At 41.5% G+C, this 21,867-nt stretch overlaps 1 protein-coding gene across 1 annotated transcript in view; it reads left to right on the top strand.

Annotated features, from left to right (window-relative positions):
* UNC5C (unc-5 netrin receptor C) overlaps positions 1 to 21,867 on the top strand; it is a 273,678-nt gene that overhangs the window by 166,982 nt on the left and 84,829 nt on the right. The window contains exon 2 of the mRNA XM_068403228.1: positions 10,557 to 10,778. Coding sequence (XP_068259329.1) covers positions 10,557 to 10,778 — 222 coding nt within the window. The remainder of the gene's footprint in view (positions 1 to 10,556; positions 10,779 to 21,867) is intronic.

Here is a 21,867-nt window from a genome sequence, read left to right as displayed (position 1 = left end):
ATTCAATAAGAAGATATTTATCTTTTCTATTCCTTTTCTACTTCTTTTAAGGATTTTTTTCCTCCTTTTTCACATCTGGTGCTCAGATTCCCAAGTTCTCCCCCTCCCTTTCCCCTTCTCCCCAGAAGCTCCTGCTTAGAATTTATCTAATGGATTTCTAATTCAATTTGGACTTCTGCTGGGATAAATCAGCCTCATACAAAATAATTTATGGTTCTTGAAGAATTGGCTGTGGATGAAATTAGGTAACTAGCACCAGGCAAATAATAATCTTATTAAGATCCATGAGAGAAAGTAGTGAGTAGGTAGACACTCATGAGGACTGATGTTAGTCTCGGGACAGCAGTCTCACCGGGATGCCCCTAGCCCATGGAGAGAGTCCTTCAGAGCACCCAAGGTCAGACTCCTGCTCCTCAACCGCTCCATCGTTACAAAGGGAGACCAGTGACAAACCTTACATCAGCTCCAAGATAGCCCTACTTTGTTCCCCAATCTTTTCATAAACATAGATTTGTTTGTAGTCCATTGTGTAACTGGTGTTGGCTGTTTAGTTAATGATGCTGACAGGTACTTTGGAGAAATTTTGAAGGAAAAATCTGAGTACTGAGTTGTTCACTCAGTTCAAAGATAGTGAATTAGAGTGCTACCTGTTAGGCTGCTACATCCATTTTGCAGATGGGACCCTGAACCTGACAGAGTAGATTTCCCCAAGGTTGCACAAGAATATCTATCCCCTGGGTCTCAGCTCTATGCGTTAGCCAGGTGGCCATACAACTGAGCTATTGTTTTACGTATAGGCAAGTGTCCTGTGTTTTTCTGGGATGGAGTGATCCCACTAACTAGATTAACTGTACACTTCAGATAGCTCATGAAATCAGGATCCATGACATCCCACTAGATCTCAGTTTTATTAATCATGAGATGTTGGGTCATCACTCTCTGCTGAGAAAAATGCTTGCATTGAAAGCATTAGAAATCTGCAGCAGTTTTAGTACTGGAAAAAGTAAGCATAAAAATAGCCATTCTTGCTAGAACCATAGGATTGACATTTTAACCCTAACATACTAGCGCAAGAAGCAAGCTTAATTATTAATTTGAAACATAAAAATCTAGGAAAGTATTTGCAAAGTACCACATTCAGTTACAGATCCTTTCTCAAGCTAGCAGTATGGGACTCCTTTCATTGTGCCCTAGCCACTAACTATTGCCATTGCACACAGATTTACCTGTATTAAACCAACTTGTGCTGTATGATACGATTTACCACTGGCCCTAAAATCCATCTGCCTACAGCTGATGACTCTCTAGCCTGAGCTCTGTTGTCGTTTCTAGTACATGATAGAGCCTTAAGAAATCCTCGCATGAGGAAAGGTAGGATCAATTCTTCATTTGTTCGTCATATTTGGGACATCACAGTCTAATTCTAAATATACATATAGGGTTAATTATCCTTGGATTTCTCCTGAATTGTATGCTTTGGACTATTCCCAGGAAACTTGTTTCCCGTATGTGTTGAGAATATCTTTTATGTGCTATAAAATGCATCCTACCGTCTAACCACAAAGGTTAAGTTAGGTCTTGTAAAAAGAGATTATTCATATTATTGTAACAGGCACCTACTTTTATGTTCATGTAAATACGGGAGGCTCTGTCCTATGTGACAAAGAGTGCCTGAAGGGGACTTGAGAATGAATAGATTTAACAAAAAGTGCTTTAGCCTAAGCCTTGTCCATCTTTAATTAGTTATCAGGGTTAAAGGAGGGGTCAAGAGCCTGGAGCTGCTTCAGGACTAATGTGTCAAAGGAAAGGGAGGCCAAACACTGAAGAGGAAATGATGCTCCTCTGAGGTTTAGTAATTTTTTGACCCTGTGTCAACCATTATGACTACTAATGGCAGCTGGGGCAAAAATGTCTCAAATTAGACTTTGCTTTGCAGGTGGTTAGGAGGGGATCCCCTGCCATTGTGCAAACCCATCACAAGCTAGTAGAATCCAAAAGGGAAAATGAATTTCAGTTTTACAGGCAGGACACAAAACCTTGTGGTCTGACACTGAAGTTTCTCCACTGTTCATGCGTTGTGTTTGTATCAGAGAAAACAGAACTAGCAGTAATATGCAGCCAGACTGCTTGAATTCTACCAGCACAACTATGTCTAACAGGAGTCATGTTAGTTTTCTAATTAGGTTAAATGCCCGGAGCTCACACTTACAGAATACAGCATGTAAGCTCAGCAAAGTAACACTTGCATGTTATAATCTGTGGTTTTGTTACATGACAGAGTAAGGGAGATAAAGTTTCAGAGATAGTCTGCAACTCACTTTTTTTTTAAAAAACATGAATATTTTATTAGTTTTAAATAAATGGAGAGAGTGACAGGACAAAGGAGAGCAATCTTGCACAGGATAATGATTACCAAGAAATGTCACTGATGTCATCTACTGTTTGTACAAGCACTTTTGTTTTATTTTCAGGTGCTGTGCTTTTGATAGCCATGGCACAGTAACTGAGCCAACCTTATCTAGTAGCTCTGTACAAGCACAACAACAAAGTTTCCATCAGAATCAATGAAAGTATTATAAAGAGGGGATGTGACTTCTGGTACAAAGGACAGGGCAGCAAAAAAAAACGGGGCCTTTGCCTTTTCGCTTGACATTTCACACTGTCAGTGCTCATAAGTCAGCCTCACCCACCGATGATTTGCCTCCCTTCTGTTTTATCTGTTTATATGGTTAGGCAGCCTCATAATAAATTGCGCTTGCAGATTACTGCATTAGATTTCTTATACTGACAATTATAATAAACCTCATTGCCCAAAGAACAGCTTGCTGCTCTTCATATACAACAGAAAGTATTTTCTTTGCCTTGCATGAAATCATACCATGTTCTGGCATTTTCTTACACCGAGTCCAATGCTAACAAGTACCTGTACCATCTCTTGCATGTTTAGGCAGCAGCTGGTAGTCTGACGGAGTTTGTCTCAAGGCAATGATAAAGTTCTGGATACAGAACCCTAAAAGTCATGTCTGTGTATATACTATATACCTGCAATTTTTGTCTTGGATTAGCAATGGAATGTATAAAGAAATCTCTCTCCCTTACAGAGGGCTGTGGGAGTTGTTTTGAGGACACATGTTTTGTCTTTAGTTTGCCTCTGATCTGATTGGTGATAAAACTGCCATTAGCCTCAAGAGAAGCAGAAACTTTAATTATAATTATGAATTAAACAAACTGAGGGAAGATGGCTTTTTCCCAGACAGTAATATATAACTTGCAAGCTGCTTTATAAAGCTTGCAGTGTTTTTATCTAGACCTGATTCTCCTTTTCCTTACTCTGACACAAATCAGATCTGACTCCACTGGAATTAACTGTTGATTACCAGCAGTGCTGTTTACCAGGGTAAGCCGGGCAAAATATATTCCAAGCATTAACCTGAGAGAAGGCGACGGTGCTAGTAAAGCAGGGGAGATGGAGCACAAGCTGATAGCGCTAGGTAACATGGTTTCACAGTGTCCGCAGTGGCCATGGCCAAGTGATAACCATTTACTCTTTCATCTTCCTCTGCCACTGGCATTCTATCTGACCATGCAGCATTCACGTGAAATAGGAGCACAGAGAGAAGTGCACAGCAGGAGAGGCCTTGCTCAGTGGGGAGCACCAGCAGCCGCTCGTTTGCCGCCTTTGACTGTTTTGAACCACAGCTCCCAGTCTTCGCAGGCAGCCTGTCTAATGCCTGGCCGTGCATTGCCGTTGCAAGGGAAAGCATGGCGCTTTCTTCTCCTCTTTGGCTCTTCCCAGCTTTCTGGGAAAGGCTAGTCAAGGAAAGACGGGCATAACAAGCATGATTGCTGTATTAGGCCTTTGGTAGCCTGCTTATTTATTTGGGATGTTCAGTGTAGTAGGGCTGTCATTCAATAACGGAAACATCCTTCCTGGACTCTAGTTGAGCCAAAAATCCAATATTTCAGATGTCTTAGATGCCCATTGTCTGGGTTTTCAAAAGGGCTCCATGTTGGCTCCTGTGACTGACAGTGGATCACGTATTGATTCCCATGCCTCTGTGGAAGTTGCTTTCTTGGTAGGGGTACAGGAGGACAGGAAAGATTGTATTTGGGTTTTGTTTGATGTTTGTGTGTTTTGGGGGAGACTTTTGCCCAGCAGCCTTCTGATGCATACGTAGCCACTCAGAGGATATATTCCTCATTCTCTAAGTGCATGCAAAGGCTGGGTTTAACCTCCCGGGGATGTGTTGTTAAGCTGCGATGTGCTAGGAGGGTCTTCACCAAGCCGTTGCAGGTGCAGGGGAAGTTAATTCCTCTTTGCAGTCTTTATTTATTCTGTTTCTGGACTGAAGTCACCCGAAAAAAAGATGAACATTGCATGCCCTATTGATTTCTCTATCACTTTTCCCAGACCATGCCTGCACTCTGCTTTCCCTGCCAAAAAGAGCATTTAATTTTGTGGGTGCTCAGTAAATTTGAGTCTAAAATTCCCTTGACCTTGCTCCCCTGAGAGTTCAGCAAGGTTCAGCAAGCATCTGGTTTGTGGGCTGCCACAAAACCAAGCCTTCTCTTTATGCACATAAAGGTCTGCAGTGAATTCAGCTAGAAGCAAGTGAATGCCAGCTACCCAAGCTGGCCAAATATTATGTTGTTATAAAATTGCAATCTTCCTGGGCTATTTGGTGAAATCTTCCACTTTTGAGATGCTGACGAATAACATGTAATTGCCTTTATTGCATGCCTACCTTGCAATCAGCTGGAGGTAGAGCTGACGGAGAATAAGTGCTGAGGAAGCCACCCTCCTCTTCCTCTCCCCCAGGGCAGGAAAATGTGCTTTCTCTTTCAGGGCATGGGCTGTTCTTTGCTGTGCCCATTCTCTGTCCCTGTGTGGTCTCCAGGGCTGAGGCAGGGTCGGGAGGGCCCACTGACATGAAAACTACTCACTAGTAATTCTTAGAAAAAGTCCTGTTTTCTCCCATTTCTCATTCAACTTCTAATTTCGGATTCCTAGCTCTGTCAGGGTTACAGGGCTCTAAGGTGGAGCCAGGCGATATGGCCTATAGGATTTTTTGCTTTCTTGCTTCCCATTTGGTGGCACCGTGATACCGTGTGCCCTTCCTACAAGGAGAGGAAACCCTGCAACCAAAGGACTTCCAGCTGAGCAATTTTTCTTTCCTGAAAACGTGTGCACTGTAATCCAAACGCTTGCCTCCATCCTGATAAGCTGTTTTACCGAGATAGCACCTGCTGCTAATTTCACAGTAAACAGTACTTGTTGCTCTAGAAAGCTTTTTAATCATAACATTAAAAAACTGAACAGAAATCCCATCCATACAGTTAACTCCAGCTGCCTTTCTTGCAATGCATGGAGAATGATCTTGCCGAGTGGTGGGCATCCAAATGCAAATGGAATTAGCTTTGCAGCCATTCATTTTAAATTGCTCTTGAATCATTCTGAAGTAAATTCCATTTGAGAAGAATTTGCTTCAGGTCTTGCACAAAGAGATAATGGTCCAATATATTATGATCTAAGCAATAATAGTTTAAGTCTCGCAGTTCAGAAATATAGTGAGTTATATGCTGGGTTGATGAGAATTAAAGCTTGATATATAGTAATAAAACTAGTGATCTAGAGATTAATAGATTGGTGTACAGAGCACAATATTTTCCTGCCACAGATTAGAGCGGGGATACTAGTCCATAAAAAGGGAAGTATACCATAAAATCTCCTTTTTCACTTGTTATGCCTGAAGAGCTATAATATGTACAGTTTTACAAACAAATGCATGAAAAGAATAAAGGCCTTTCCTAGCATCAAAAGGTTCCTGACTTAGGCGAAGATTTGTTTTACCTTAAAAGAAAATTGAACTAAAATCAAACTAAAATTCCTCTGTGTGACGGTCCATGCGAGCTTCTATCAATGCTGATTTTGGTGGCACTTCACCTGTTCCTATACATTTTGCATTTGATTTGCCTTTAAAAAAAAATATATATTGTCAGATACTACAGAAGGCAGATAAAAGAGTGTATCTGTATTTGGGCCAGCAACTAAAATAAAAATTCCAAATTAAGTTTATAGATTAAAATGGCTTTTTAAAATTGTGAATGAATTGCATGAGTGAAACCGGTTTAGCGGTACCATTAATCAGGTCTTTTGTCTTGCTAATATAAATCAGTCAATAACAACAGATGGGCTGTACACTTTATTATGGGAAAATAAAGATGAATGTGACATACTGCAGAAGTAAACTTGCACCTCAAAGTTACTGAGCACAGAAGGGGATTTGTTACAACAGGGGAGAACAATGTGTGCCTCGTATTTGCATTTGATCAAGGTTATAAGGAGAACTTGCTGCACATGACATTGACATAATTATTGGAAATCAATTATGTGAGTTTTTAGTGTTTGTTTGTATCTACACTCCCAGATCACTCCCAGATGGTTTAATTAGCTTTTTTTTCCTCCAGACAGAACTAAAAATGTCTAACTGCTTAGGAGAGTTAAATAAGACAGTTATAAAGTTTGCTGCTCTGTTGCACCGTTGGGAGATGAACATTTTAAATAACCAGTGGTAACCATCAGGAAGATTCAGATCAAAGTCTCAGGCAAGATTTATCCCCTCATATAGTGATGGAGCACACAACAAGAGGCAATTTTCATCCAAATCATAGAAACAGGCCCAGCAGGCTTCACGGTTATAACAAAGTCATTTCTGAAAAACCTAAGTCAGAGTTTGGTCTTTGTATGGACAGAGGAATGACCTGTGTTTAACTAAAGCTGGTCAGGAGAAACTTTGATGAAAGTGTTTAATAGGTTGTTAGAAACTGTGGCTTCATGAAAACACAGATTCATGAGATTGCTTTGGTGTTACCAAAAGTTCGTTTTGTCGAGAGTAGCAAAAAATCTCAACACGGTCAAATGTCTTATATTGATGTTGTCAGAGGTAAATATCTGTGTTGGATTTTTAAGAATATTTTAGTTATATAATTACACTGCCATTATAATTATGCTCACATGTTGCTGCAAGCATTACAATGAAAGCATAACAGCATATCAGTCTAATAAAAAAAATGAAACGCAAGACTTGGATCCAAGATGTGTTTTAAGGTTAATGGTTCAAAACCCCATGTCAAATCAGCAGCCGAATCATCTGACTGTCCTAAGCTGTGCCACAGCTGTGCCTGTTGTGATGGGCAAGCCATCACAAGGGGATTTAAGGTTCTTCCTCCTCAACGTGTCCTCATCCTGAGAGGCAAGAACCACAGACTGGCACAAGGGAGCCATGGCTGCACACCCTGTCTACCTGTAAACCACCATCCTGCGACTTCAGACGGTGGCGGCTGGTGTGCCTTGGGTGGGAGGGGAGTGGTGGTTTGCCTTCCTGCAGCAACCAATCCCATCTCTTTGCTGAATGCAGGGAACACCAAGTGACTTAGTGGTGCGATTCACACGGGCTGACAAAGCCCCCTGTTACCTTTCAGTGGTGAATAGCAGGAGTGAGGGGCCCTGAAGGCTAATGGAGGCAGGACTAGCTTTGCAGTGTGAGTCGGGTTTCTTCTGCCAAATGCAGGAGAACCCAGTCGTGGTCATACTCTGGATGCTCCTCTTAAGAATCTGCTCTATAAAAAAATATAACTCCAATGTTGATACTAATAGCAACAGTATGAAGGCAGGGATTGAATGAACATGCTTCAATTTAAAAAGCCCCAAAAATCTGTCTTAGCTACTATCTTAAATTTATTCTGAAATTGCAGACTTTAAATGCCAGTTTCCAGGGACAAGGCAGCCTCTGCACGCTCTCTTTGTGTAACAGTTTGTGAATGGTTTCCATCTATATCCCTAACATTTAAGAGCGGTTCAGATGCCTCTCGACAGCAATGAGAAAGAGTGAGGAAAAATAAAGCTGGGCTTTATTATTGCTTAAGAAGAGTAAGGTGGAATTATAGCAAGAAGCCAGTAAGAAAACTGGCTTGTTCCAGACCGCGGGCTGCCAGGGTGGTGGAGAGAAACAGCTATCGCCACAATCAGAACATGAGACTAGGTTGTCGTGTACTGAGCAGTACTGTGAATCCACTTTAACATAAAAATAGTATTTAAACATTAGAAGCAGTTACCTTCAGGAGGGAAAGCTAAAGCCCACACACGTTCTCCAAACTGATTAAAGAAATAATTTTAAAATCTCACCTTTTTCTTTTCTGCAGCTTGCTGATCCCTCCTTTTAGACTTTCTAGTTACATCTTTGATAAGATGCAGCTAATTGGTCAGGCAGCGTAAGTATTGTCTTTGATAATGTGCAGAAGTCTAGTGGTGAAAATAAATACATTTGTTCTTCCAGTCACCAGAAATTAGTGAAGCAATACTGTTTAATTATAAAACATATGTGTGCTTTTTTAGTTTCCATCTGTCTGCTTGCTGATTTGCAATTAAATGACCAGAAGAAAAAGATACGGTCCTGTGGCAATTCAGGGGAAATGATTCATCTCTAATGTTTCTGTGTTGTGGATGTCTATGGAGCAGCGTGTGGGAGAGGGAGGGAGTGGGGAAGAGGGGGAGATACAGCTAGAAGGGGGTGAGGAATGCTGAAAAGCCTCGTGCTTCGGTTCAAACATGTTTCGTTGTCATGAAACCAAATGTGGACTCCCATTACCTTATTGTAACTCATCTTTCTCTTTGGAAAAAACACAGAGCAAAATGGAGCAAGGTAGAAATACCTAATGGGGGGAGGAAATGGGATTGCAGAAAAAGGAGACTGCTGTGTTAAGAGTGAAAAGGAAACCACAGAAATAAAGGAAGGATGGGAAAGTGATAAAAATTAAATTTAATTTAAGTACTCGAAGATGAAAATGGAATTGTTGTAGTACGTCACAGATTTTCTGTGCTAGAAAATGTCAGGCCTTATTTAGTGGCCTTTTATTGTTGAACCAGTTCACTTCTATTAATTCTCAGGGAGTAATGCGGTAGTAAGTCAGGCTTGTTACTCTTTGTAAAATGAGATACATAAAAGGGCAGGAGTATTTTTAAAATAATATGAAGGAAAAAAACCAAAAAAATATTGGGTGAACATATGTTCTCTTCAGAAATAGTTCAAGAGGTTCACAAAATCTTTTGCTATGTAAGGTATTCCCATCACTGATAAAGACGTACAGTCTACCTCCATATAGCTACATGGATGGGTACCATATTACCTTCTCCCCTGTCTCCTTCATCTGTTCCTGTTCTTTCTTGTCTTCCTGCAAAAGCAGTAGCTGGAAGGAGAGTCTTTCATGCCCCTTGTAATTCTGGACACAGCCTGCACAGGCATGTCTCAGGTACGGGGAAGTAGCCATCTCACATTTCATTTTCATGAAGACTGTCAGGGAGAAGATAGCCAGCCTTCTGCAGTATTTTTAGTTTGATGTTCTGAAGTGTTTTAATTGATCATCAGCAACATCCGTCACTGCATATAATGATAACTGCTTCAGAGGCAGAAAGGGGGAGATGGAATAAGGTCTTCAGGACTGTCAGCTTGCTGCTGGTGGGTCTGTCAGTAGTTGATGCCCCCCCCCCATGCCTTTGCCTCTGGGAGCCTCTTGGATGTTCTTGTGCACTGACGGCTGGTGGGGAGGTGGATGGGAAGAGGGTTATTCTCCACTGAATTGATGCTTTCTGATGTGGAAGACTTCCTCTGCAGAAAAGGGCAGAGGGGTTTTAAAAGGGGGTTTGTGAAGATGGAAAAAAAAGAGAAAGTATGTGTGTTAGGTGTTTTTAGTGTTGCCTTCTGTGTGTTGGATTCTTTTTCTCCTTCTCTGGACTTCTCACATTGACTTCATTCACTACCAGTAGCACCAGAGCTGCAGAGGTGCCTTACATCAATAGCATGCATCCGTGTTGGCCCAAAATATCACCATCTCACAGGTACTCAGCTCCATGACCCAGCTCCCAGTTCCTCTCCATAGTGAGGACTGCACAGACCAGCGCACAGACGAAGTAAATAAAGCATAGCTTGGCACCTTCATTAGCAGTCTTAGCAAGAGAGTCAATGTATGAACAAAGGGCACAGACTGGACTTGCATTTAGTCTTTTGCCCTTAGAGCAGATTTTAAATTGCTCATCTGAAACAAAAGGTACTATTTCCTGTTTGTACCAGCCTCCGCCAATACTAGCTATGTGCGTGCACTTGATTAAACAGTGCGATAAGGCACTATTGAAAAGCGTGACCTTGAAGCCTCCAAAAGTTTCTATTATTTCTTTTTACGGTTTTGTGGGCAACTCTCCCAAGCGCTAACATAATGCTTTATTGCCAGTATTGCCAGTGATGATAACAAAGGACCATTCCCAGTCATGTGAATGTGCACATCGCTCTCACATCGCGTAGAGGAAAGAGAGCTCAGGATGTAAAGAACAATTTCTTCTCATTTGAAAACAGCAGTGCATTTAAGCTTTGGTCTAGGAATGCTCTTCAGATAACACTTTATTCAAAAAGTATGCTCCTTTTTAAGTTTTCAGAAAGTGCTCGTAAGTCTTTGCCAGCTGAATTTTGGTTGTTTCATTTGTCCTTTTTGTCTCTTCTCTGCAGATGATGATTTTTTTCATGAACTTCCAGAAACTTTTCCATCTGATCCTCCAGAGCCATTGCCCCACTTCCTTATTGAACCCGAAGAGGCTTACATTGTGAAGAACAAGCCTGTGAATCTGTACTGCAAAGCAAGCCCAGCCACGCAGATCTATTTCAAGTGCAACAGCGAATGGGTTCATCAGAAGGACCATGTGGTGGATGAGAGAGTAGATGAAACCTCTGGTGAGTTTGTGTTGTATCATGGAGGGATGAGAATTAAAAAGCATTAAGATCAAGCCCACCATTGCAATCTAGCAGCTATTTCATATGGCAGCTACTTTTCTTTACTCTTGATACAGCTGTGAATTCTGTATCTGGCATTACTGAACACTCACTGTCACAGCACAGAGGTGGTGTCTGCATCCAGGTCAGTTAGTAAAATGATTGTAGAGCATCTTGCCCAAGTTTGAAACAAAAAAAATCAGAACAACTGTGCACAACAAAAAGGAATTGCTTTCTCAGCCAGGTCTACTCCCTGTTCACTTCCCCTGTGTCACAAATTCCCAGTGGTTGCACTGTATCGTAGTCACAGACCATGAACCACCTTCTCCCCAATGTGCCAAAGAGCAATTGAGTTGTTCCTAGAATGATGCTTTCTTGGGGAGATTCAGGGAGAAAAGGAGAAATTTACTCAGCTTCTGGCAAGAAAGAAGGAGAAAGCACGCTTGGCCACAGTTTAGAGCAGTGTATTGATCCAGAGCAAGCATCTGGCTGTTATTCCATTGCACTTTTCTGCCAGCTCCGTAGAGCCTGTATGAAGGAGAACTACAGTAAGTTAGCAAGAAAGTGAAAAAAAAAAAAGAAACCAAGAGCCTCATCCTTCCTTAGTCAATACCAGAAATACCACTGACATTCATGGAAGAAAAATAGGACCCTCATAGTACCAAAAAAAAAAAAAAAAAAAAAAAAAAAGGTTTACGAACATGATAAACCGGCATAAATCAAAGGTATGGTTGTTTCTATTTGGGAAGACTGGTAATCAATAGAGTATGAGTCACGTACAAGGAGAGAAGCAGGACTTACTGCTGTTTGATGGCTCTGAGAAATTACTGGATACCAAGCAAGAAGGTACCTTTCATTTGGGAATTACACCACCACTTGGTCTAATTACTTAGAAAAATAACTCCACCAGATGTCTTGGAAGTCTCTTGTGAACTGGGTTTTATTTGTTTCAGCTCATTTATTTGCACAGAGATCAAAAGCATAAGCTTTTAATGGTACTGTGGTGCTCTCAGCTTGAAAAAGAAAAGGTGGGTGTAGGAAGAAAGACTGTAGAAAAAATCTGTGTTAAACTTTGGGCCTGTTTGTTTGTTTGTAAGAAATGACTTTTCCAGCAAGTTGACTGCAGCAGAAAAACTAAAAAAAGAAATTCTTGTTACTTAATGCACCTTCAATTTTTTCATCCATGAGAGTCCACTGGAACACAAAAGGACAAGCAGGAGGGCAGCTATCACTGTGTTAATTTTTTAACCTTTCATTAACCTCAACATTCAGAAACATGAAAATGTTTCGCTACAGGTGAAATTTTTCACTACAGATGAAAAATTCATTCTTTTTTCTCAAAAAACTCATTGTAGAAAAACTTCACGATGCTGTAAATCAAATTGCATTCTACAAATGTAGAAGGCGAATTTTGGAGAGATACATCTGAATATATTAGAGGACAATGTTTTGCATAACAAACAGCAGCAATTATATGCAAACGAAACCCATATCCAATTAGAGATTAACATAATCTATTGGAGTTTGAGGGGGAGGAGGATGTCAAAAGCTGTGCACATAGATTATTAGGACAAGAGCCACAAACCCAGACGCACTAATAGCTTGTTAAAATGAAACTGTCATCAGAACCTAAATCTGTCAGTCAATCTGGTTGCTGCCAAAAGGTTGGTTAATGCACATCACGGTTGCAGTGTTTGCACCTTCCTGTACGTAGACTGAGAATCTAGGGCTCGTAGCACATAGTTAGTACAGAAAATGATAAACAATGTATTTAAGGTAACGGTAAAATAATATCTTCTTCAAAGCAGTGGAAGCTTGGGAAAATATATCCACTGCAGATGGAGCTGGAGAAAAAGTTGCAGGAGACAGTGACTGTGAGGATTCATTCTGGTGCCGGAAGGAGGAGATATGAGTTCATCGGCTTGGCAGCTTGCACCAGTCAGGCTGGCAAAGCCCTTTGACTCTACCACTTTTGAGGCTATTTTGGTTTCTTTTGCTATTTTTGGCTAGCTAGTGCAGTAGTTGTAACCTAGGGCATAGCAGTAGTGACTGAGATGCTGAGAGGGCGGTGTAAGGATGGCAGCCCAAGCCTACACTGCTGCAGGCTTCAGGCTTGCAGTTAGAGGGGCTGGAGAAATTGTCCACAAATCAGGTTAGTTCTAGCCTTTACATGGGTAACCTGGGGCTCAAAGGGATCTCGGTTACACAGTGTTTCTGCTGGGTCAGTCGTGTAGTCCAAGCAACTGAAAACTGGACACGTTCTTCTTTCCTGATATTTTACCATTCTTAAGGTCTGTTTTGCCTAAACACAGAGGAAGAGCACCATGCTGAGGCGGTCTTCTGAGCCATTTTTGAACCAGCTTTCTCTTTCAGTTCTTTAGGTAGGAAAGCAGAGCAAAGGAAAACAATACAAACAGACAATAAAATACATGAGAGGAAAAAAGTAAAGGTCAGCTATGCTTTCTTTTCTAAAGGACAGGTAATTGAGAAGAAAGAGGACTAAAATATAGGTGTGATGCTAGCAGTATCACAGAATCACAGAATCACAGAATGTTAGGGATTGGAAGGGACCTCGAAAGATCATCTAGTCCAATCCCCCTGCCGGGGCAGGATTGCCTAGACCATATCACACGGGAACGCGTCCAGGCGGGTTTTGAATGTCTCCAGAGAAGGAGACTCCACAACCTCTCTGGGCAGCCTGTTCCAGTGTTCGGTCACCCTCACCGTAAAGAAGTTTTTCCTCATATTTAAGTGGAACCTCCTGTGTTCCAGCTTGCACCCATTGCCCCTTGTCCTGTCAAGGGATGTCACTGAGAAGAGCCTGGCTCCATCCTCATGACACTTGCCCTTTACATATTTATAAACATTACTGAGGTCACCCCTCAGTCTCCTCTTCTCTAAGCTAAAGAGACCCAGCTCCCTCAACCTCTCCTCATAAGGGAGATGTTCCACTCCCTTAATCATCTTCGTGGCTCTGCGCTGGACTCTCTCTAGCAGTTCCCTGTCCTTCTTGAACTGAGGGGCCCAGAACTGGACACAATACTCCAGATGCGGCCTCACCAGGGCAGAGTAGAGTACATCATCTTGGGATTGTAAATGATGCATGAACGAGAGAAATAGGTTTTGATTTGCAAAAGATTATGTGTTCATGGACTTTGAGCCTGTGCCCAGGAATGAAATCTATGTAGAGATGATTAACTCTTCTTATAAGGCAAATTTGTTTCTGTCATTGATAAAACCAGAGACAACAGCACAGCAACAGCAGTGGCACAAGGAATGGAATGAGTGTGCAGCCGAGCTCTCATTGAAGAGAGCTACTAGATAGAAATGTTGAATATATTAAGAAAGTTAATTTTTAAGAGGGGAACATAAATATTTGTATCTTTATCCGATGTATATAGATATTTTTTCTTTGTAAGAGAGAGAAGGTACAAAATAAGAGTTGTAGTTATATGCACTTTGCACTGTGTGATATTTTTAAACAGTAGGTAAAGCATTGCTGTGAAGAACATGCACAGGGACTCTGTGGGAGTTGTTGCCTTCTGGTTGGAGAGGATGAGAACAGTAACGGTGACAGGGTGTTCTAGTACCACTTTATTTAATTAGATAAGCCTGAAGAGAGAGCCTTGCCAAGAAAAAACCCATGATCAAGTCTGAGAAGCCAGAAGCTTTACAGAGAAGGTCATTACATTCTGTTTTTTAATCCTCAGACTCACTGGAATTTTTCTTCTTTATGGGAAAAGCTAAGCATTTTGATAAAGAAGTCAAATGGGTGCTTTGAAAATCTTTACTGCACATCTTTGACTCTTTCATTTCCTATGTAGGTGAAATATAAGGCAGGACATGGTCTTTTTTATGTTTTTACTGGAATATTTTCCCATTAATGTGGAAAAATATATATAAAGAATAAGAACACTGTTTTTAAAAAACAAAGATTAAAGTTGTTTTGAGGAAACACATTTGATTTTATGACTGACTGTCATAAAAGATAACAGCAATGAAAGTAAAAGGAACCCTGCAGAACTGATGCTTTTGAGGGCAAGAAAATTCCATTATCCCAGGGCAGGAAGCTCAATAGCATCAATAATTGTTAGAGCGATTTGTGCACATTTTCCAAATTACTGTACCTCTGAAAATGACTATGGCAAAAGATTTTATTTTGCATGTGTGCTTTTTATGGAGAAATATTTTCAGACACTCACACACCAATTCTGCAGTGATGGGGTAGCTGTGAATGGATAGAAAATCAGTGTCCTGCACCCCTTTCATTTGTCCAGAGCAATTAAGTGCTGCTAAGTCACACCCCACATCCCAGTGATGTACAACAGAGAAAAATTAGGACTACCGGGACCTTGGTTTTGTCTTTTCAGTTTGGATATGCATTGTAATAATTTCTTCTTGACTATTAAGATGAAATAATCTATAAAACCCCTCTTGCCCTCTGCAATGCCAGTGACATGTTCTCTCTCCTTCAAGCAAGGAGAAAACAACATTTGAGACTCAGTTCTAAGTGCTAATTAAATAGACATATTGGGCAATTCAGATGGCATTATTGTTTGCCTACATTTTCTGTCGTCTTTTGCTGGGATGCATAGGGAGAGGAGGGCTCAGGGAGTCTGCTGATGACCTCCATGTTCCCAAATAGCAGCAAGATGGAATAAGGACCCTTGAGCCTGGCCTGAGACTCTGGCTAATGCAAAATGAACAGGCTTATCTGTGCAATCTCAGAGGAAAGGCATGCTGAGGGAGGCTCTGTTAAGGAGCAGATGAAGTCGCCAATCCTTTTACCCAGGTCCTGCCTCCAGAAGCTGGCTCTCAGAAGACCTAATGTCCCCCAGGAGCATCCTTGGTGCCACCCAGCCTTCAGCAAGGAGCATAGATGGCTCTGAGGACTTTCCCTTGAGCAGCCTTTTCAACTCTCTGCCTCCCCACAAATCGACGAGAAAAATAAAGTTAGAATCTGCTCAGAATAAGATTTTCATCTGATTAAGAGAGTTAATCGAACTGCACTGAGGTGAATGAACATGCTCTTCTTTTCAAATACCTCAGACTTCTTTGGTTCAGTTTCTTTACATAGCCACCACTGTGATTCCCGCGCTTACCTCCCACCATTACCTTTTCCCATTAATAAAGTATTTTTGGATGACTTGCAGATTTGATGAAAGGAGACTGAGCTTTTGACATAGAGTTGGCATTGATCTGGCAAATAGGAGGTTGTTACCTTAAGCAATGGGTTTGGCAGCCTGTCGAGGGAGTAGGTACCCTGCTAGCTAAGTCTTTAATAGATCACCCTCTCAACAGAAAGATCAAAGATTGACGTCTGCCCTTTTGCCTTTAAAACAGCTCTTACAAGATGCTGCAGCCAAGACAGCAGTGGGGAAACCTCCACAGCGACTGTCTCTGCTCTTCTAGCACCATGTACAGAGGCAGAAAAATCACTTCCAGCACACAGTGCTTTATCTTCTCTGCGTGTACATCTCATGAAAACCATTTATTTTGGTGTTTGTGACACCATGTTTTGGAAGGCTGCATTGCCCTGATGACAAAAGCCCTATCAACTTGTTCGGACATTGTTTAAGGTGGGACTTTTGATTATACAGCAAAGATCATCACGTAGCCTCTCATTTTGAGCAGTTGCGCTCATTTGTCTTAGTATTTTTTATAAATAAGAAAAACTATCGTTACTTTTTAAATACAGCACATCTTTGAATACCAGTGTTGAAGAACTTAATTTGGGAGTCCAGATATGAAATTCAGGTGCCTCCTGCCCATATGTAAGCACAGCTCAGGGAGAGGAGCGCAGAGGGGGTACCATTTTACTTGTTTTCTGTGAACCACAGATCTTCCTTTCCTTAATGCTCTTTTCCCTCTCTGCACATCTTCCTTCCTTAATCTCTTTTTGCTGCTTCTTGACCTGCTGTAGCCTCCTAATTCTCTGTATTATTTTTCAAGAGTCCAAAAGATAAGGAAAAAAGCTATTTTTCTGAAAAAATGTGGCCAGTTTCCCTATTAACTTCACTAAGGAGATGACAAGCAATGCTAAATCCTTCAGTTATACTTAGCCTGCAATATTTTGACTCTCTGGGATAGAATACCTTGGGGTTATGTTAGTAAGGGTAGCCGGATATCATAAATAAGGATTATTTTCATTCCATTGTTGTCACAGATCATTTTATTTTCTGTTTATCATTGGATCAAATCCATTACAAACATCAAGCACCCCGATTCAAAATAATTATTTCACAGCAACATGTTGCCAATTTTTAACTCTGCTCCTTCAATACTCTGCCCTAATCCAACTCATTTCAAGGGAATTTAAAAATGTGTCTGTATATCTCTTCCCAAATGCTTCTATTAATAGTTTTGAGATGTGGGTTAGAATTGATACTACAGTCCATTTTCTTTAGTAATTCGAAGTCTGTCCCCTTTGGAAGGATGCTGTAAGTGAAACATTTATATGTATGGTCTGAAAGGCTGCAGCTGATGCAGAAAGGAGCAGACAACTCTATTTCTCCAAAGAATTGGAATTCTCTGGGGAAATACAGACTATTTGCTTGCATAAAACTATATGAACAAACCCACACTTTTCTCCTATTTGACATTTAGGTTGCAGCCATTTTAGATGTCACTCAGCCCATCTTCTCTCTGCCTCTCACTCCCTGTGGCCTGGTGAGCAGCTCTCCCAGGGAAGAGGAGGCTCGTGCCCATCACTGCTGCAAGAGAAGTTCTCTCTTCTTGCAGTTTGTATCTTCAAAATCAGATGCTGGCAAAGTGGTCCCCAGCACGCCCAGATCAAGGGAATACCTGACAACAAAGCTGCTGCAGATGTTTTTTTCAAGCAGGCAAAATTTCCACTTTTATCTTTAGTAATTAGTATATTTTGATAGAAAAAGAGCCTGTTTGGAAACTTCAGAAGCAACACACATGCAGAGGCAGAGAATCACCATTTTCTAGGATATGAATTCAAAATGGTTGTTACTTTTATTGAAGTGAGTGGAGAAATCGCTGAGGTCAGTCCTGACCTAAAGAAGGGAAATAATCTTTTTTATATAGAGAATAAGAACATTGGGCCAGATACTCGCTTCCAGAGGGAAATCTGCTTATAGGCAATACAAAACCATCCCCCAAACCCAGGAAGATTATCTTTTTGTATAGAAGCCTGCAAAAGACTGTGGGGTTTTTGAGTTTAGACTCTACTGAGTATAGTATTCATTTGTAATACATGTATTAACGTATCATTAATTTCTTATGTAATCAAACTGTTGTATGTGGGGTTTTTTGTCCCTGTAAGTCTTTGTGGAAGGCTGCTTCTAGCTCTTAGACACCTTCTTTACATGTCCACAGCCATTGACACCTGCCTGTTCTTCTGCTACCGCCGTGCTTTCCAGCAGCTCTTTGCCCTGCGGAGGTGCGTGCCCAGCCACCTTGACAGATAACAGCTGTGGACCTTGCGCACCCTCTGCCCTCATGCTGCTAAGCTGACTGAGGCAGGCTCTTCCAGCCTCAGCCTTGGCCCTTACTCTATCCATCAGGGTGTTTAGGGATGCTAACAGGTGGGCTCAGAGTGAGCTACTCATCCTGCAAGTTAATCCTGCTCATGCTCTTCCCGTGAGTAATGATGGGTCCATGGGAAGGGTCATTTGCCTGTTACAAATTTTCGGTGGATTCGCCATCTATCTCTGTGCAAATCACTCAATGTCTCTGTTATTTACCTCTGCAAAGTGCTTTGGGACCAAAGGTAAAAGCTTTAGGATATTTAGTCATTTCTTGTTGCAGCATTAACTTCCTATCTGCAGCTGTTCGGCTAATTGTCCTGAAGGTTTCCTGTGGGCTTCTAGAAAAACAAATCTGAGACAGGAAATAAAGTTATTTAAAATAATAAGGGAAATATGGATGCTTAGTGCATTCATCTGAAGCATTTGAGGATAGCCCTCTGAATATTTCCAGACTACACCTTATCTCACTCCAGGTTTTTCCTTCATTAAACCCTTTGTTACACACTCGTAATCCCATTAATTCCCCAAAAGACATCTTCAGACACCAGTCCACCCACCACAGCTTCAGACTAGCCACGGATTTTCACAGCAATGCTTCCTTTTTCCATCCGTGTCCCCTGGCTCCTTCGGAGCCGAATGCCCTTTGTGTGGGATCTGGAGCCCTCGCAGTGAGGGTGGTCTGGTGCCTGAAAGGCCAATAAATGTCAGCTTGGTTTGGAAGCGAGTCCCAAAGGTTAGTCTCCATCCTGCATCCACTGGCCTAAATGGAAAACAACTGTTTTTTGGATACAGGAATGGCAGAAAAGAAGAGCAGAGCCAAGGTGTTGTGTGCTGTTAAATGAAAGTGCTGCAGTAGTGGCACCCTGGCAGTGCAAGGGGCAGGAACACTTGCATCCTATAAATGTAGTTTTTTTCAGTTAATTAAATATGAGAATGAGTAGGACTGATAGGTCTGTAGTTTCTTTGTGAAAATTCCTGAAAATATTCAGGGAAATGGAAGGTCCAAATTATACGGTACTTTTTCTTTCTTGAGAACGAGTTATAGTCTGATGCAGTCACTGGAAATGTGATCTAACCCTCTTTAGAGACATTAGGGTCTTGATGACTGTGCAAGACATTTAAGTGTTGTTGTCTTGAGTCCCTTGAAGCCTGTGTAAGCTTGTATCTCAGCTACCTGAGTAGTACCTTCTACTTTTTCCTCTATTAGCTCATTAGATAGTGAAATCATTCTCCGAAGAGAGGTAGAATAATTCCTATTGCTTAAAACTAGACTGGAGAAATCCTTCTTTTTTGAAAAAAAAAAAAGCCATTTATATGGAACAACCGTTGCCCATAGATCAGGCTTAGTGAGGCTTTTTTCACTGTGCAGGTAGGGTACCAAATCATGGGTGACATGTAAGGGAAAGAGAGGCAGCTGTCACATGCAGCTTTGACCCGTACAGGATCTAATTTTGTGCTGCCTTTGTGGCTTCACCGCTTGTGTTCATTTTCTCATTCCCATGCATTCCTGATTCGTACATAAATGGGCAGTGTGATGTGGTAGGTACCAGCAGGACTGCCATTCACTGGCAAGGTTATGAACAGCTCTTTCTCATCAGGTTTTGATGGGATGCCTTTCACAATTCCTCATAACTTCTCATCCCTCTTCATATTTTGATTGTGAGAGCAGAAAGGGAGTCTTTTGTCAGACTCTTCTGTGTCTCTTCTTCCCCCTGAATACTGATCTTTAGGCCCTTGTGGCCTCTTCTATTATTTGCTTACAGGTTTTGATTTTTAGAGAGGATCTTGGTTGGTTGATTGCTGCTTTTGGCTTCCCAGTGACTTGTATAATGATGTATCTTTAATGAGTGCTGGGTCCTTTGCTATGCCCTCCTCTGAACGGGAGTAAGGATTGCCAGGCCTGAAGAATAACGGTCCCTAGAAGTGGATCAGGCTTGCTTTGGGGTTTAGTTTTAATCTTTTTGTTCTTCAACTGAGGTGGAAACCAGTATTGGAATTCAGTCAGAGCGGGTATCCAGACAAAAAAAAATCAATAAAAAATGAGGCAGCCAGAATTACAAGGATACTATTGGTGGCACTTACTTACATAATGAAAAAGGTCTTTTTTCATGTCAAAGTCACATGGGTCTGCAGAGCAACTTGCTCGCATCCCTGGTGCCTTGCTGTAGCTGACGGAGATCATGAGTTGCACTGTATGCAGAAACACGTACACACCAAATGACTTCTGTGGCCACCAGGCTGTCTTTTGCATGCCTTCCTGCAATGATTCTTTTATTCACTACAAACTAAGAAAAATCTCCTGGCATTCAGGAGCGGGTGTTTTGATGGCTGCACTGGCACAGCCCTGAAAACATGCTGGATGGGGGAGCAGACAGTAAATTCCCAGAGCTTCATCTCTGTCTGGTGGAAGTCACTTCACTTGACAGCGCACTAGACAAAGCTGCTTTGAAAGCAGCTGCTTGACTTTTTCTTTTTTTCTTTATTTTTTTTTCAAGATACCTGTCGGCTGTGAAGCCACCCCTAGCATGCAGAACAGCCAAGGCAAAAAACGGTGGGGCTTTTGCACTTCTCCCCCAACCTGCTGTTCCTGCACATTGTGGACTAAAAAATAGGAGAGCAACTGCTGAGGAAGGCTCCAGAGTGACCCCTTGTGTCACATTGTGACTGTCCTTGTTCCCACGATAGCTACACCAGCCACTGAACTGTGTCATTGCATCAAGTTCACAGAAATAAGGCATTTTCACGTTGTCTCTGCTTCTCAGAACCACACAGAGTAGGTGTGGTACATAAGTACGTGTGCAGATACATATTTTTTATATATATATATATATACACACTTATATGTCAGTAAGTCAACAACATGAACAACTTGGTGTATATTTTTATATAAAAATTTACACACAAACCCATTTATTGTTCATTTCCCTGCGCCCCCCCCCCTTCCATTATGCAAAGGGAATGTAAACATGCTGTTCAAAATTCAGATGCTCTCTGTTGGCTTCCCAGATGTTTGAAGTTCAATAGTTTTTTTTTTCATAATTTCCTCAGCTTCTTCTAGTGAAGTGCTAAACAACCATTATTCCTTTTTGCCTGCACATTGAGATTCATCTGTAGGCTCTAAACTGCCTCAAAAGTGCTTCAATTTTGCATGAGCACTAAGCTGGGGACTGGGAAGCATTATCCACTGCTGAAGGCCCAGATCATTAGAAAGAGCATGTAAATCCTCTGAACCAGAAATAAAAAGTCCACAGATTTTCTTTGTGAAGTCTCAACTGCAGCTTTAAGTAAAACATGAACCATTGGCATGTTTTTTTCCTGGCCCTTGGAAAAAAAAAAACAAAACACCAGATCTTTTCTCAGCTGCACGTGCCTCAACCAAAAGAAAGGAAGATTGGGCTTTGACCCAAAAGCTAGAGCTGCTAAGAGCTCATACTCATGGTTTCCTATGCAGACAACCTCTCTTCTTCCTGATCCCTGTAAGTAGCACGAGCCTGGCAGAGAATTGCTTGGGTATCACCTCTTGGGATTGCTTAGTGTCAGGATGGGTTGGGTCA

Source organism: Nyctibius grandis, chromosome 6 (assembly GCF_013368605.1).
Source record: "Nyctibius grandis isolate bNycGra1 chromosome 6, bNycGra1.pri, whole genome shotgun sequence".
Taxonomy (NCBI): Eukaryota; Metazoa; Chordata; class Aves; order Nyctibiiformes; family Nyctibiidae; genus Nyctibius; species Nyctibius grandis.
Note: the sequence above shows the minus strand (reverse complement) of the source record. Positions and strands in the feature narration are given on the sequence as shown.